Below are 17,975 nucleotides of genomic sequence, written 5' to 3' on the forward strand. Positions count from 1 at the left end.
TTATTGGTTAATTATTGTATAATATAAAATACCAATACACAATACAATTAAATGCATATAGATTGCTCTGAGTAAACATTTAACAAACGAACAAAAAGCACAGAACTTCCAATGCCAGTATTAACTATTGAACCGAGCCTAAGCTCAGTCAAGCATGCACCAAATTCTGTTACGAATACAACGAAGAGAAGAACACAAAAGAAACAAAGGTATTTAACATAATAGCATTTAATTTTTATTTATATTAATAGTGAATAAACATTATAATTGGAATTAAATTAAAATAAATAATTATTTGATTTATGATAGTCTTAATTAACTTTAAACAGGCACGACTAATTAGGTTATATCGCAAAGTCACCATCGAAAGTAGCCACAATCTGTAGTTTTTAAAATATTGCAATGTGTGCTCTAAGGCCCAGAACAGACGGTGAAACGCAACTGCAACGAAACTGCAACTTTGTAATGATTCTGATGAATGAAACTGAAACTGAAAGTTTCAAACTGGTCGCGTCATGTGTGGTCTCCCAACGGACGCTATGGCAGAAACTTAGATGCCACTCAAAAGTAACTAGTAGTTGCAGTTTCGTTGCAGTTGCGTTTCACCGACTGTTCTGGCCCTAACAAAACACAATAAGGTTGATACCCCTTTATCCTTAAGAAATTAAACTTCCATCTCGATTCATAGACAAAGTAACATTCGTTCGTCGAACTTTTTATTAAAAATTTCAATAAATTAATTATGTACGATAACAGCAGTTTTGACATGTTACGTGACTCACGCAACGCTATTACACGAAAGGAATGTGATTCATTATAAATTGACATTAACCATTTATGAAATCCCAAGAGACTTAGGCTGAGTTGCACCACCTAACTTTGACCGTAACTATGACGTTAACCGGTGTTTTTTGTATGTAGTTTGACAGATTTTTGACGTTTGTCAAAGTTAAAATAAGATGGTGCAACCCAGCCTTAGCATACGTTCGACTGAGAGTTTAGTTTAGTCATCGTCTATCAAATTGCAATGGACTCAAGAAATGTAATTTTAAAACGAAATTACTTTGTCTATGGACACTGGACAGTTTAAAGTCTATGGGCATTATACCATTAAATGTCAGACAACAAGATTTTGACCTGAGTTGTTGTAGCACACTATTTAAGGACGAAGCACACTTATCAGCCCGAAAACGGACCGTAACCGTATCAACTCGAGGCGGTCAGCAGTATAATTTGTATGAAACTCCGAACTGAAATGCACAGTCATCCGCACTGCAACGTAAACGCCTTGCCTCGCCGCGAAAGGCGATACGGTGTTGATCCCTTTCCGGGTTGATAAGGACCTTAAGAGCCACTGAACCAATCTGACGTCATAGAGTTGAAGAACGAAGCGGCCCCGGAGCGAGCGTTGGCGAAGTTGATGGGCAGCGAACTGGTCATCAGGTCGGATATGTCCGACCTGGATTTGTTAGGACTGGCCGCTATGACCTTCTTTGTCTATGGACAATGGACAGTTGTGTCTATGGACAGTGAGCCTATGCTTACATTAGATGACTACAGGATTATGACGTCACTTGACACCACCTACACTATTTAAGGAATATGAGCCACTGAATCAATCTGACGTCATCGAGGTGAAGACCGAAGCGGCCCCGGAGCGAGCGTTGGCGAAGTTGGTTGATTTGTTGGGGCTGGCCGCTATGACCTTCTTTGTCTATGGACAATGGTCAGTTGTGTCTATGGACATTGTGCTTATGCTTACATTAACTGTCAGACAGCAGGATAATGACGTCAGTTGACACTTCCACCTAAAGCCCGGTCTGTGAGCACGTAGAATTTTGTCCAATGACCCCAAGCTACCCATCCTTATCGCTCGCGCGTAATTATATTGCTGTCGCGACTGTGCGACGGGCGCCCGCAGTGAGTGTGCGAGCGCGACAGCAACATAATTACGCGCGAGCGATAAGGATGGGTAGCTTGGGGTCATTGGACAAAATTCTACGTGCTCGCAGACACTATACACTATTTAAGGACTACGAGCCACTGAACCAGTCTGACGTCATCGAGGTGAAGAACGAAGCGGCCCCGGAGCGAGCGTTGGCGAAGTTGATGGGCAGCGAGCTGGACATCAGGTCGGATATGTCCGACCTGGATTTGTTAGGACTGGCCGCTATGACCTTCTTTGTCTATGGACAATGGACAGTTGTGTCTATGGACAGTATGCCTATGATTAGATTAAATGTCAGACAGCAGGATTATGACGTCAGTTGACACCACCTAAAGCCCGGTCTGTGAGCACGTAGAATTTTGTCCAATGACCCCAAGCTACCCATCTTTATCGCTCGCGCGTAATTATATTGCTGTCGCGACTGTGCGACGGGCGCCCGCAGTGAGTGTGCGAGCGCGACAGCAACATAATTACGCGCGAGCGATAAGGATGGGTAGCTTGGGGTCATTGGACAAAATTCTACGTGCTCGCAGACCAGACTATACACTATTTAAGGACTATGAGCCACTGAACCAATCTGACGTCATCGAGGTAAAGAACGAAGCGGCCCCGGAGCGAGGGTTGGCGAAGTTGATGGGCAGCGAACTGGTCATCAGGTCGGATATGTCCGACCTGGATTTGTTAGGACTGGCCGCTATGACCTTCTTTGTCTATGGACAATGGACAGTTGTGTCTATGGACATCGTGCCTATGCTTACATTAAATGTCAAACTACAGGATTATGACGTCAGTTGACACCACCTAAAGCTCGGTCTGTGGGCACGTAGAATTTTGTCCAATGACCTCAAGCTACCCATTTTTATCGCTCGCGCGTAATTATATTGCTGTCGCGACTGTGCGACGGGCGCCCGCAGTGAGTGTGCGAGCGTGACAGCAACATAATTACGCGCGAGCGATAAGGATGGGTAGCTTGGGGTCATTGGACAAAATTCTACGTGCTCGCAGACCAGACTATACACTATTTAAGGACTATGAGCCACTGAACCAATCTGACGTCATAGAGTTGAAGAACGAAGCGGCCCCGGAACGAGCGTTGGCGAAGTTGATGGGCAGCGAACTGGTCATAAGGTCAGATATGTCCGACCTGGATTTGTTAGGGCTGGCCGCTATGACTTTCTTCTTTGTCTGTGAACAGGCAATATGATTAATTTATAATGAGAAAAATATCACAAAAAGTAATTCGCACATAGACTGAAAGCGCTATTATAACGCTCTTCCTGGAAAATATTCAATTTTGCTTATAATAGGGGCGAATTCGTAACAAATCAGTTTAGTTATGATGCAGTCATATTATGTAATTTTAAGTCCCTTCTAGTATGTAAAAAATCTATACGATCTGAATGGACCAACATCGGAAGCTAAAAGTAGGGGGATTTTTATACTGTTTTTTTTTTTTTTTTCAATATAAGTAGTTAGTTACCCCGGGACTACTCAATCCTGATTCTTAATTAAATCCTACAGTTTACTCTTAATCTTATTAAGTAATATTTAATTAATTTCATTGATTACTAAAACTAATTTTAATTTTAGTAAGTAACTGTTAATGCTCATCACGAGTATTTATGGAGATGTAATGTGTGGTTAATTCTAAAATCATTTTTTTAAATTCAATGTGGTGTGTGACAACTACTTAGGAATTTAATTCATGATAAGCCAACTGAGCTCTACACGAAGGTACATTACGTGAAACTGATAGATACTTAAAATGTTTACTATCTTAAAAACTCAGTGAATTCTACTGGCAATAATACTCAGCATTTTTGGAGGTCCAGTGTTAAGGATTTTTGTTTATCAAAAAAATGTCTTATGTGTTTTACTGTCGGTGTTCCTTTATTAATAAATAAATAAATAAAAACCTGAAATTTTGTGAATTTGTCGTTTACGCATATCACAAAATACTGACAGGGTATCTAGATAAGTAGTAAACATTTCAAAATCAAATCCATTTTGCACCTCACTGCATTATTGTTATATAGCCTGACCAGGAACATAAAAACCCTGGCATAGAGGCGCGTCAATTGCATTTGATAGTGCAACACTGAGTACAGTCGTACATGTGTTAAATTAAAATAGGCTAAATTTATGTATCAGGATTCAGGATTAGGGGCTAATCTGATATTTTCATAAATTAACGAAAAAATATTATTAAAGGTAACCTGGTTTAAATAAATTAAATGAAACCATCAATCTAGCTAGTAGGATTTATTTTATTATTCATCAATAATCAAATTCAGAACTTGAATATTCAACTGCAATGTTTGCTCATTAACGCTTCAAACTCGGTACTTCTTTCCCAATTCCATAAAATTCAAAACTTAGAAAGTGATAAAAAACTTTAAAATAGGTAATTGAAACAGACTACAGCCAATTTTCATAGTGGACTGTACTATACGATAAACATGTCAGTCAATTTGACAACCTTTGTCGGAAACATTAATCAATGAAAATATTGTCCGAACCCTTAGTATTTCTCTTTGACAAATACATTAACACATTGTGAACCACTTTTCTTTCACGACTATAAAAATATTTTAGCAATTTAATTCACAAAATCAATTGCACACATTTAAAATAAAGTTTGTTTACACTTTGACAACAATAGACTGACATGCAAGGTGACATGTCAATGAAGTTTTCAGTTACTGTTGCCATTAAAAGAAATTAGTACCATTAGTTTTCCGCAACATGGCGAGGGTTTTTATGTTCCTGGTCAGGCTATAAATAACTTCGTGGGGAAAACCATGCTTTTCTTTCAGGAGAATTTTAGTTCAGTTAAATTAGGTGATGATTGCATTTATTAAGGCTGAGTTGGACCACGTAACTTTAACAGTAACTACAACGATAACCGGTGATTTTTGTATGGAGTTTGATAGATTTTGACGTTTGTTAAAGTCAAAGTAAGATGGTGCAACCCAGCCTAAGTATTAATACAATAAGCACGTCATATCACACTGTCCATACCGTTCAAAGTGCGAAGAACGAATCTCCGTTCTAAACACAAAATATAAATTACAATTTAAATAAAATTCAACACTAACCAAATCAGTTCGTATTTTTCCCCTAGGCCAACATTAACAACAATACACTAAAGCATGATTTTTAAACATTATGTGACCTTTCAAGCTACTAATATAAAAAAAAGAGTTTTCTAAAATAATGACTGATTTCCAATAACTTTTAGGCAAAAACATTTTTTTTGCTGTCACCTGACTTCCACTTCGAAGGAGTGATGTCACTATAACATGACTATAATGAGGGTTTTCGCGAATGAAAAATCCGCCAGATGGCAATACGTAGACGCGAGGTCCAAATGCTGCATGATTGGTTATTTTTGACATGACATTGACAGATATGTCAAAATCCACCAATGACGCAGCAGTCAGACCCCACATCCACGTCCCGCCATCTAGCGGATCTTTTATTCGCGAAAACCCTCATTCCATTCAAATTCTTTGAATAAAAGTCGTTTTGACAGATCTAAAAAGTATGTCAACCGATTGACGTCGTCATACCTATTTCCAAATATTATAAATATTCATACATACCGGTTTATCCTGCTTCTTGTGCAAGCTGGGTGGTGTGGCCACCGGTAGCAGTGAGAACCAGTGGGAATCTCCTGAAGCAAGCAAACCGGCTGCTTTGTCTCCGCTGCCGCCGGACAATACCGGTTTGTTCCCGATAATACCGGTCAGCTGGCCGTGGTGGAGGATCAAACTGCCTAGGAGAGTCTGGAAAACAAAAAATGTCGGGAAAAGACTGAATGGTTTTGGTGATACAGAGGGCTTGTGAGTTTACTATGACATAAAATGACATAAAACTCAAAGGTGACTGACTGACTGAAACAACTGGCCGGATCGGGCTGAAATTTGGCATGCAGGTAGATGTTATGACGTAGGCATCCGCTAAGAAAGGATTTTATTTTTTCTCTAAGGGGGTAAAACGGGATCCACGCGTACGAAGTCGCGGGCGACCGCTAGTTAAATATATGACGGATTGTACAGCGCCCCTAGTAGATACTTTCAATAACTAAAATCTTCATAGATTTTTTTGACACTACGACTAAGCCCTCAGATCTCGGCAGTTGATCTTCATTATCATCATTTCAACCAGTGGCAGTCAACTGCTAGAAAAGAATGGCTTGAAAATAATTACAAATATGTAAAAGTAAAATAATCAATCGTATGCTTTACACAATAAGTCCCAATTTCGCAATGGCACTAAATTAAAGGATATCTTTGGTAAGGTAATTACAGTTATTTTAACTTGAAGTCATAATCTACACTGAATTAACACTATCTAACTAGTCTCATACCCATTTTCACCATCAAACCCTAATTTTTAAGTGACCCATATGTAAACAAAATTCTTGTTATTTGTTACCATAGGGGTCACTTAAAAATTAGGGATTGATGGTGAAAACGGGCATTAAACACTGATAGCTGTAATCACTCACCTGAACCCTTTGCACTGATCTCTTCAAATTAGTTTGAATATACGGATAGAAAACATCATAATCAAACGGATCGATCTTCTGTCTCAAAAATTCACATACTTCATGAGACAACTCCATAGATTTTTTATTCTCTCTAGGAACCAACAACAAAGTCATGTGCCTCACATCCATAAGCAATTGGAGCGCGCATCTCTGATTTATATCTGCCTCTTTCTCACGTATAACTCGGTTGTAGTGTGCGAACGTGATAGTTGTCAGTTTTTCGATGAACAATGTGTGGATTTCTATAGGTAAGGTGTGTGGTACTACTTCGTCTAATATTCTGCTTATGGAGTATAGATATTCTTGAAGTTTCAAAGAAGGGCCCGCGGGTACTTTAATTGTTGATTCTATTGCATTCCCTTCGTCATCCTTTTCTTCTATCTTTATTACGTCCCATTGCTGGAAAGTTTTATTGTTAATATTATACGGAAATATGACTGAGTTATATAAATATTATCAGTACGTGCATAAAATATTTGCACTGTCATCCACTGCATTTATAGCCGCTTTTACTCATAGTAAAGATAATCTTTTAAGCAGTAAACACAAGGTGGTCTTTATCTCAAATAAATAAAATAAATAAAGCGTCGGATATGTCTCAATTGGATCACAAGGGCTTAACACATGCTTTAGCATAAAATATTTAAGGGTAAAAAGGCCTAGTAACCTAGGATACTAAAACTAAATTAACTACATAACAATATAAGGCCACTAAGGCGGAGCGGAGAAATGTTTTAAATAACCAATCAGATTTCATTCAGCCAATTTCATTCAATCTCAATGGAATCTGATTGGTTTCACATTTAAAAAATGTATTCGCTCCGTTGCGTCTTGGTGGAAACCGGGCCTTAGATAGTATTCAATTTCTGCTTACCATCATCAAATAGTCAACATTTGCTTCCAACGTAAACTCTTGGGGCAAACCTTTGGTCAATTCCTCAATTTTAGCTTCCACAATATCCACCCATTTGCCCCAACAATAGAGATAACTTTCCTTTAACATCGCACAAAGCTCATTCCATCTTTTAACAGCATTTTCGTCTACGCTTATAACTCCTAATGTGTTTTGTTCTTCAGGAATATAGCACTTGCGTAAGTTGGGCATAAGGGTTGGAATCGCTTGAGAGTAGCGAGCGGTGTATATGGCGGTAGTTTTTCTTTGGAGCTCAGTTGATTGGAGAGTTGGCTCTTCGAAACACGCCTTTATGTATTGAAGCATGCTGGAAAATGCAATACGGTGTGTATAACATAAACAAGATCCTAAAGATCTGTAAATAAGTATTTTAAGAAGGGCGACACTCAAAAAATAGATTTTATCTCGATAGGGGAATAAATTATGAGAAATATTCAAATAGTAGCGGCCGCCCGCGACTTCGCACGCGTGGATCCCGTTTTACCCCCTTCATCTATCTTACGCGGTTTAGATTTTTTCATACAAATGTTTTTTCTCGCTATCTTCCGTTCCCGTGGGAATTTTGCAATATCCTGTTGTAACTAAGCTTTAAGTTTACTAAGGTACCTGCATGCCAAATTTCAAGCGTCTAACTTAAGTGGTTTAGATTTTTCATAAAAAAATATTTTCCCGCTAATTCCCGTTCCCGTGGGAATTCCTAAGTACACTATAACCTGCCCAAGAGTATGAAGAATAATTGTACAGAATTGACCTCTCTACAGATTTATTATAAGTATAGATGATAACATACCTCTGAATATTCCTATCTGATATATCCCTCAAATACAACTCAATGTCTTCCTTGTCGCTGTATATCTGGTCCGACTCATCATCTTCTTCATAAGCAAAGAGTATCTTGTCTCTGGTCACAGCGTTTCTCTTGTCCCGACTCAAGTATACTTTTAAGTCTTCCAGAAGCTTGCAAAGCTCGCTGTCTAAAGCTTCGCAAAGCTTTTCTAGGGTTGGAGTGATGCCTTGGTCTTGGCGGGTCATGCCTGAAAAAGATGTAAGCTTAAGAACTGGTCTTTGTCAAATTAAATTGTCAATATTTAACTACTAAAGGCTTAACCACTGTAGTTGCATGATCCGATTAATTTTTGTCTTGATTTACGCAATATACGCAATATGCGCATAGTTACAAAAATATGAGAAGTATCAAAAAGAAATGCGACATGCTCATTTTGCGAAGTGCACATTCTGCGTCATACCCCCACTTATGATGCAGTTTATATCCTATACTAGCTGACCCCGCGAACTCTGTTCCGCCTTAAAGGCAATAAATAAGCCATCGCAATTTTTCCTTATTTGCTCACCGTTTAGACCTACCCTGGACTACGACAAACATTTTAGAACCAAAATCAGCTCAATCGGCCCAGCCGTTCTCGAGTTTTAATCAGACTAACGAACAACAATTCATTTTTATTTATATAGATAGATGAACGTAATCACACAAATTATAAAAAGGTTAGGTTAGGTTAGGTTAGTCCAATATTTAACATACCTTTCATAAGTGACGTCATGACCTTAATGACGTCATTCCTTGACTCTATAACCGTCTCGCCGATGAGGTCTTTCCACACGAACCAGTTGATGTCCGCTTCTTTCTCCGTTTCGCTTTCTGAGGACACTTTGGTTAAGTCCACTAATATTTGCGTCTTGAACTGATCGTAGACTTTGACCCAGCGGTTGTCTATGATTGCCTGAAATAAATGAAGGCGTTATTAAGGTATATGGAATCTTTATAGTAAAACAAACAAAACTGATCCTATGTTACTGATGTTTGTTACCCTTTCACGCAAAAACTACTGAACGGATTTTGATGAAACTTTACGGTATTATTGTTTATAACCCAGAATAACATATAGGCTATAATTTATGACGAACTGTGACAAACTAAATTTCACGCGGGTGAAACCGCGGGCAAAAGCTAGTACGTATATAAAAAGAAATACAAGATTATAAGGTGTAATATTAAATTAGCGCTAGGAAGCGGTGTTTTTTGGAGACAATGCGGACAGAGATTAGTTAAAGGTGATTACGGAATCGGGTCTCGCGATGATAGGGGTCACTTTCACAGCTGATATTATTAGGGGTGGGTTAGACATATAATTTGTTAAGAATTTTAGAGGAAAAATATTTATGAAGTTCTCCGAAACTAAAAAAATAATTTAGATATTAACAAATTGCGTTAATTTACCTTGACCCGTGCTGTCAGAAGAGGTTGGAAGTAGTGGCACCACACGTGGACTTCGGGAATGTCGAGGGATGTGCAGATGGCGCCCCAGTTTGATGGGGTTTCTGGAAAGACAATTAATTATTAAATTATATACATATAGAATATTGCACATTTTCATATTAAATAAAAAATATTTATTCGTCTCATTTGTTAGTTGGTCAATTATACTTTGATAAAAATCAAAGAATAATTGCTTCGATTTTTCTCTTGTTATTTTATTGTTTTTACACATTTTCTCTTAAACGGTCCTTTGTTAACTAATATCAAAACATAGTAAAATTGGAGCTTGAACACCGAATTTAACGAAATCCTCAACATTCGAAGAAGATGAAAATATGCTATGAAATGATTAGAATATTAGTATTACCACAGAATAATAATAAGTACTACGTACAGAAGTTTTACTTCGCGAAGGTATTTAAAAAAATGTATGCTCAATATCATTAACAATATTTATGGTGTAATTTAGCCTGTCTCAAGAGTCAAGCACCATTATGTTGACAAACGTCAGTGATCGGCACTGCGCCGAAGCTATAGGGCTGACTTCGGTAAAATGATGTGACGTGAGGTGCCAAACTGCGGAAAATGGCGGAGGAAATTCATGATTTAGCATGAATTATCATGAATAATATTAACTACTTATTTACCTCTCAGTGTCTTGAGGCAACTTAAAAAAGTACATTCTGTGTTTTTATTATTATTTAGGCAGTTAAATACTGCACAGTATTTCGTAAACCATTTTCTTTATTTTCTTCCATCATACACAAGAATACGCGTGCGTGAGTCAATGTTCGCTCGTATGTGAGGCCTTGTCGAATAGTATCCTGTAGGTGGGCCATCGTGCGTGTTTTGTTTTCGATGTAAACTCGCGGAGTTGAACAGGCCTGGTATTACCACAGACAATACTAACCAACTTTAAAAGCCTCTTCTCTAATCTCATGCAAGAACTTCACCCTCGTAATGTTCTGAAGCAACGCTTGAACACTCTCCTCGATGAATGACTTCACCCAAACGCCCCACTTTTGGACGCATTTCGTTATTTCTTCTTTGGCTAACCCTTGCACTTCCTTGTTGGATGACAGCCTAGTGACAAGGAAATAAGGTTGCTTATTGAACTGTTGATTTTATAAATGTTTAGAGGAAACTATCCCTTATGTCAATGTAGCTTGCATTTTAAAAATAGTTTGATTTTAACAACGATATTTCGAGCTAATTTTAATTAGCTTTGTATCCCATGAATTAAGGTTCTTATTTGCGCGCACAAGTTGGCGCCACTGACGAGAAATCACCAACGCCTAATTGCGCAACACGATAAACTTTTATCGATTTTTCACGATAAGCTCACACATTTATTTTATCGCCAAAATCGTCGATAAGATTTTATCATGCCGAACGTGTCGAATAAGGTCCTATGACTCGCCAGTGGCATTAACTGGTAAGCGCAATAAGAAAACCCTCATTCTTATAATTTAAAGTTGTCACAATTCACAACTATTTAAAATTACATTTGGATAAGTGAATAAAATGTATATTTACCTGTAGTTGTAAATAACAGGCGGTAGGAGTTTCAAGCCAACCGGATCACTAAAGCGAGCCAGTTCGACTAGAGGTTGCGAATCCTTTCTGAAAAGTTCTTTCAGTTGAGCCAGCACTGCTCCACCATCATTATCTATGGAAAATTATAAAAAAGTATCATAGTCCAGTCATTATAGTAAGTTCACCTCGGAATTCGAGATACCCAGCTGTAAGTCTGTAAATACGTGTATATTGACACCCTAAAAGTTGTCTCAAAACCTACATAAGGTAGGGTGTAAGCAACTATTAAATTTCAAGGTCAACGGTCACAAAAATCGGTTTTTTGCGCTTTTTTTAGAAATATCTCATTTCCTGTGGGTTTTTTGCTATTTGTATTTATTATCAATATTGTAGAATACTAAATTCTCTACAAATTTTGTTTAAAAACTTTTTTTATACGGTGAACCGTTTTCGAGATAGAGGGCGGAGAGCGCGCGGTCACTGCATCACTTCAGGTCTACTTAAGCGGTTTAGATTTTTCATACAAAAGGATTTTCCCGCTAATTCCTGTGGGAATTTCGGGAATTCCTTGTTGTAACTAAGCTTTGAGTTTACTAAGGTACCTACATGCCAAATTTCAAGCGTCTAACTTCCGTTAAGCGTTTAGATTTTTCATACAAAAGGATTTTCCCGCTAATTCCTGTTCCCGTGGGAATTCCTAAGTATACTATAACCTGCCCAGGTGTATGAAGAATAATTGTACCATGTTTCGTTAAAATCCGTCGAGTAGTTTTTGTTTCTATAAGGAACATAATTATAGACGGACAGAATTCTATACATGAAATATATTTTCAAAATAACTATCAGGGGGTGATTAGTGATCGATACTGATGCCAAAAATGCAATCAGTAAAATTTTTGTCTGTCTGTCTGTCCGTCTGTATGTTCCTTATAGAAACAAAAACTACTCGACGAATTTTAACGAAACTTGGTACAATTATTCTTCATACACCTGGGCAGGTTATAGTTTACTTAGGAATTCCCACGGGAACAGGAATTAGCGGGAAAATCCTTTTGTATGAAAAATCTAAACGCCTAACGGAAGTTAGACGCTTGAAATTTGGCATGTAGGTACCTTAGTAAACTTAAAGCTTATTATTTACAACAAGTAATTACCGAAATTCCCACGGGAATTAGCGGGAAAATCCTTTTGTATGAAAAACCTAAACCGCTTAAGTTGACCTGAAGTGATGCAGTGACCGCGCGCTCTCCGCCCTCTATCTCGAAAACGGTTCACCGTATAAAAAAAAATTTTAAACAAAATTTGTAGAGAATTTAGTATTCTACAATATTGATAATAAATACAAATAGCAAAAAACCCATAGGAAATGAGATATTTCCAAAAAAAGCGCAAAAAACCGATTTTTGTGACCTTTGACCTTAAAATTTAATAGTTGCTTACACCCTACCATATGTAGGTTTTGAGACAACTTTTAGGGTGTCAATATACAAGTATTTACAGACTTACAGCTGGGTATCTCTAATTCCGAGATTCTTACCTAATTTAAGCTTAAATGACTGGACTATCACATTTTTGCCTCCGTAGTACTTGTATCAGTAGAATCCTTTGCATAGTAGGATTTGTGTGAAATTAATTCCTGAATGGCAGTAATGTCAATCAAGTTTCAGAGGCTTTTACATGCTGACAAACATAAACAATAAAGCACTCAAAGGCATCTAGGCAAAATCAAAAAATCAAAGTAAAAACAATCACAGAGAGTGATTTTTCCAATGTCTAAATGAGAATCGGACCCAAGACTACAAGATCCAACTCCCTAGCTTCTAATATTCAAAGAGTAACTTGCCCATAACAAATAACTTACCAACAAAACAAGCATACACCAAAACAACAGTTTTCAAAACGATTTTCACTCCGTTCACAATCTTTTCTCTTATTTGCGCCTTGACGTCTCCTTCCAAAATGTTGGCCAAGTCAAAGCGAAGAGTGGACTTGAGGCTGCTGTGACTCTGAAGGCTGATTAGAGTGTTAAGGAGCTCCACCAAGGATTGTGAATCCAGGAGATATAAGCTGACGAGGCAGGAGCATGCCACCTGAAATAAATATAATCTAATTCGTAACGTTGAATGATGACACACACAAACAATAGACTAGGGTGATTGCTATAGTAATTAGCCTATACATAGTTATTGGTATATTGGATTGTTAATAAGTAAGAGACAAAAATATTTACTACATTGGACTGTGTATTGCTCAGAAAAAATATTTGTCTCTTTTCCTCTCTTAATGACTTCCATTAGACTTGTTTCTTTTTATTTTAGCAAGTTGGTCAATAACTATGTATTGGCTAATTACTATAGCGATCACCCTAGTTCCTCTCAGGTTGATACAAAAATTAGTACGACAGGGACAGTAAATTGTATTATTTCTCAGAAAATGATCACTAAGCATTGGCGTAAATAGGGTTACTTGTCAGGGGGCCTGGCCTCTATGCAATTAGTATCATAACTAAGATCAATCATTATCGTCTTCAAATTGGTAGACCGACATCCTGGGGTGTGCACTAGCTAGACCATACTGTAACTAAGTTATAAAATTACCCCAAAAGAAAATATTTACCTCTACTCCAATGTCAACATCTTGCAACTTCTGCCTGCAAACGTCAACTATTGTCTGATTGAAATTGGATATCGAGTTCCAATGTTGTTGAACCAGCCGGTGCAGTGACTGCATGCCTGGCTTGATGTTCTTGCCGCCAATTTGTAGTTGTATACCTGAAATAATTTTGATGATTTAGAAAAATGTAAACTATTGAACTTGCTGTTCAAACTTTGAAGTTTGAAATTATGTTATGTTAACATTTGAGGAAATACAGCCAATGCATCAAAAGCATAGCTTATTCATTAAAAAATGAGAAAATTGCTTTTTGTAAAGACTCAACTAAACTTGGAAGATTCCAAAGAATCAAATGGACATCTTAAGAGAAGGAAGAAATGCTCATAAAAGCCTTTAAACAGGCTTGTGATAGATATCTCTGCATTAAGTAATAGCTACAGCTAGCAATAGCGCCGCATAAGCTGCCCCACGACGTCCACCAACAAGGTGGACTGAAAACCTCATGAAGGTGGCAGGAAGGCACTGGATACAGACCGCTGCCAACCGGTCATCATGGTAGTCATTGGGGGAGACATATGTTCAGCAATGGACATCCTATGGCTGAAATAATGATGATGATAAAGTCACAATGTTTTCTACTTTATATGTATATCGGACCTTACCAGTATTTACATGCCTAGCCATTATGAAAAGTTGTGTGGCTTTCACAAAGTCCTCTGCTTCAATACAAGTCCATATCTTCTCAGGTATTTCCATCAGCAACTTCACTTGAACTGCTAAACTGTGAACTGAGTCTGTCTGGGAGAACTGAAAACTGGAAGAATTAAAAATAAGAGATCTCAATTAATTAATCTTGCTCCATTCTAATGGACTACTACTGCTGGCTTTATGATTTTCTAGATTTAAATCCAGAAGCTCTACTTAAGTAGCACTAATTGTTTTATAATGTTTGTAACAGAGCCATTTCAATACATTTCCAGCATTCTTAATAATTTAGTACATAGAGGTCTCTTGAAATGCAAGTATCAATGTCTTAAGTCTTGAATTCCAATTCAAATAAACAAAATCTGTTTCTACATCATTCTTATACCCGACAGCACTGTAGAATGATGGAATACATTTTAAGAATTCATTTAAAAAGTTGTAAGTTTGTACCTTTGATGAGCAGCTTTATTTTCAATCTTGAATCCAACAAGATGTGTGTTGTGCAAATTCCTACATGCCGACATCATTTCACCAATGTGGTTGAGAGTACTGGCTGTAGTTACCTTCATTTCTTCTATTGTATCTGCTGCGTGGATTAGGTCTCGGTACCTTTCCCTAGAGAACAAAAATTAGGTACTTGAAATGTTTACAGGGAAAACCTTAGATTAATAAAACCTAGATAGATAGTCAGTGCACGAAAGGTGAGGCAGTTTTTAGGGAGCCGGCACGGCTCACCCGTAAACGTCACATGAACTGTCAAAGTGAAAAATTGGTAAACACGTCCGACGAATTTTAATTAATTAAAACGGTTTGTGCTGTGAAAGAGTGTCTAAAATGCATCAGAAAAACGAAAGAAAGTGACCAGTGTTATATTTCATAAGTAAGTACTACAATTCGACGCGTATTTTGCTTGAATTTGGCTTTCAAAAATTAAATACGGGAATGATACCAGTAACAAGAAAATTTATTTCCCAATTGTTCGCCGTACAAATACACTTCCTTTTTTATGAAATTGAGACTTTTAAGTCGATTTATCTTATTGTTATTAGGTAGGTACTTTGAATTCAATAAATAAGTAAGTACATGATGCGTTTTGTTTTTGTTAATTATAAAATAATTAAAAACGTATTAAAAATTTCCCTACTTTCGGGAAAATCGCCTTCACTGTCTACACTCCCCAACAAAATTGACACTAATGACATAAGATTTTTGCCTCACTCTTGACGAAGCGTTTGTATGAAGACTATCCATCTAGGTTTTATTAATCTAAGGGGAAAACTAAGGAATTAAACACTGTGTGAAGTATTTCTCAGCACATACCCGACCATAGCCCGTAGCTCTTCTCGTTTTCTCTCGATTTCATATTGTAATTTCTTCTGTACTTGATCAATGTCACTAATAAAATGAGTTTGAAATAGTTGCTCAGGCACAATATCTAGTAAGTTAGGTTGTGTCATGATTGTGACCACAATTTGAGCGCTACTTATCTTTAATGAAACAGCATCTGATAAATTCAATTAAAATCACTTAAATTACTATTTTAGTGAATTAAATCTCTAAAAATTCACAATTTTAATAACAATCGCCAACTCTACAAAATTAGTAAACAAACGTCACTTCACGGAAAAAAAGTAACATGTCAAAGTTGACAAGTGTAGGGATGAGCAATGATGTTCGAGAGTTCACGATCATTCATAATAATATTTTGATTGACAAAATATTCAGTTCGAATTTGTTTCAAAAAATTATACATGTCAAACAAGTCTAAGTATGAGTTCTTGTTCAATATTAATTTGAGAAAATTATATAATTAAATCAATTTCATTTCATGTTACCTGTAAATCTTGAATAACCTTCTGTGACCTTTGCTATCTGCTATTACTTCCTTTTAAACAAAAATGATCCCAGTGTTTAAGTATTTTGTGGTGGTGCCTAATAAACTATATTGTTATCTTAATGACATAATCAGCTGTCGACATCAAATTCATTGGGTCATAAATCGATATCTTTTTGGACATTGAATGTTGCATCCCTACTTATCAAGTATTTTTAAAATTATTACCTGAAATGTTATGGATTTGAGATAGGATAAATGGCCAAATTTATTTTATATTTTTTTCGTTCGTTTAAGGAATCCATATCTGTGGTTTAAGGTTTCAGCCGAAAGACGTCCACTGCTGGACAAAGGCCTCCCCCAAGGATTTCCACAAAGACCGGTTCTGCCATGAAGCTACAGATAAAAATGGAGGCCACACTCCGAATACCTACTTGAAGCACAAACTATGTATCACTATCTCGCTCTCTGTGGGCAGACTCTCTCTTTCTAAATAAACAAAAAATATAAAGGACATTGGGAACTTTAATATGAGAAAATGCCCCACGGCGGACAAAGATGAAACGTATTTTATTTCAAAACTTTATACTTGTAGGTATATTCACATAGAGCGCTATGTTGTGAGATATGGGAATTCTGAGATATGACGAGTCTAAGTTGAAAATATATTTGTCTAAAATGATTTGATATTTTACATGTTATGTTGTTTGGCATTGCAGAGTAACCAATAAAAGTAAATAAAATAATATAAATAAATAAAAAATATAAATAAAATAATATAAATAAATAAAATATTATAAATACTTAAATTAATATTAGACAACATCTCATATATTACTCCAACCCAAAATAAGTAGCTAAGGCATTTGTGTTATGGAAATCGGGAACGACGAACCACAACACACCCAAACCAGAGACAATGTGAAAAGATCGTTTTCTATATTGTCCCGGCCGGAAATCGAACCCGGGACCTCAGGATTGGCCCGGCACACCTTGAAAACCGGTGTGTGCGCCTCTCCGCCACGGAGGTCGTCAAAAATGTTACCTAAATGTAAAATAAAATAAAATATTAAAACTTCATTTTCTCAATATTCCCATATAAGAGAGAAAAAAAAATGCATGGAAATTCATTGGATATTAGTATGTATCATCTGTGATAGGTTTCGTTTGTGTCCGCTACTTTTCGAAAAGTGGGGCAAAAAGTTCCCAATGTCATTTGCTCAAATTCAATGAAACTCAATGTAAAATCTTTATTTCTTGACATAGGTATCATTAAAAATGATAAGTGTAAATACTGGTAAAACGTTAAGAAGAAATTACTGTAAAAAATGTGAAAAATGTTTACAATGATCCAATGTCGGAAATCACGAAATAAACACTTACGCGTGGAATCTTATGTCACTTCCAGGACACCACGTACTACCGCAACAACGCACTACAAAATTTTGCATCATTTCTTGTGATAAAACAATGATTATTTCCTGTAAACAATCTCAAACGAAATTAACTGCATAATAAACAAAATAGTAAACAACCGCCATGATGGGCCGGATTGGGCCGATGTTGCCACATGGTACCGATTCCCCAGGAATTGGG

General features: G+C 37.0%; 1 protein-coding gene across 1 annotated transcript; it reads right to left on the reverse strand.

Annotated features, from left to right (window-relative positions):
- Window positions 1-2,623: 2,623 nt before the first annotated feature.
- Window positions 2,624-16,165, reverse strand: LOC135079408 (conserved oligomeric Golgi complex subunit 1). The gene is made up of 14 exons (XM_063974066.1): window positions 15,866-16,165; window positions 14,996-15,160; window positions 14,503-14,654; window positions 13,844-13,998; window positions 13,089-13,317; window positions 11,228-11,360; window positions 10,602-10,774; window positions 9,653-9,753; window positions 8,957-9,155; window positions 8,207-8,450; window positions 7,378-7,723; window positions 6,462-6,902; window positions 5,554-5,736; window positions 2,624-3,133 (listed from the first exon to the last, which is right to left on the reverse strand). Exons 1-14 carry the CDS (start codon window positions 16,000-16,002, stop codon window positions 2,978-2,980), a joined length of 2,814 nt encoding a protein of 937 aa, XP_063830136.1. The 5' UTR covers window positions 16,003-16,165; the 3' UTR covers window positions 2,624-2,977.
- Window positions 16,166-17,975: the final 1,810 nt, after the last annotated feature.

This window comes from Ostrinia nubilalis, chromosome 16, assembly GCF_963855985.1.
Source record: "Ostrinia nubilalis chromosome 16, ilOstNubi1.1, whole genome shotgun sequence".
Lineage (NCBI taxonomy): Eukaryota > Metazoa > Arthropoda > Insecta > Lepidoptera > Crambidae > Ostrinia > Ostrinia nubilalis.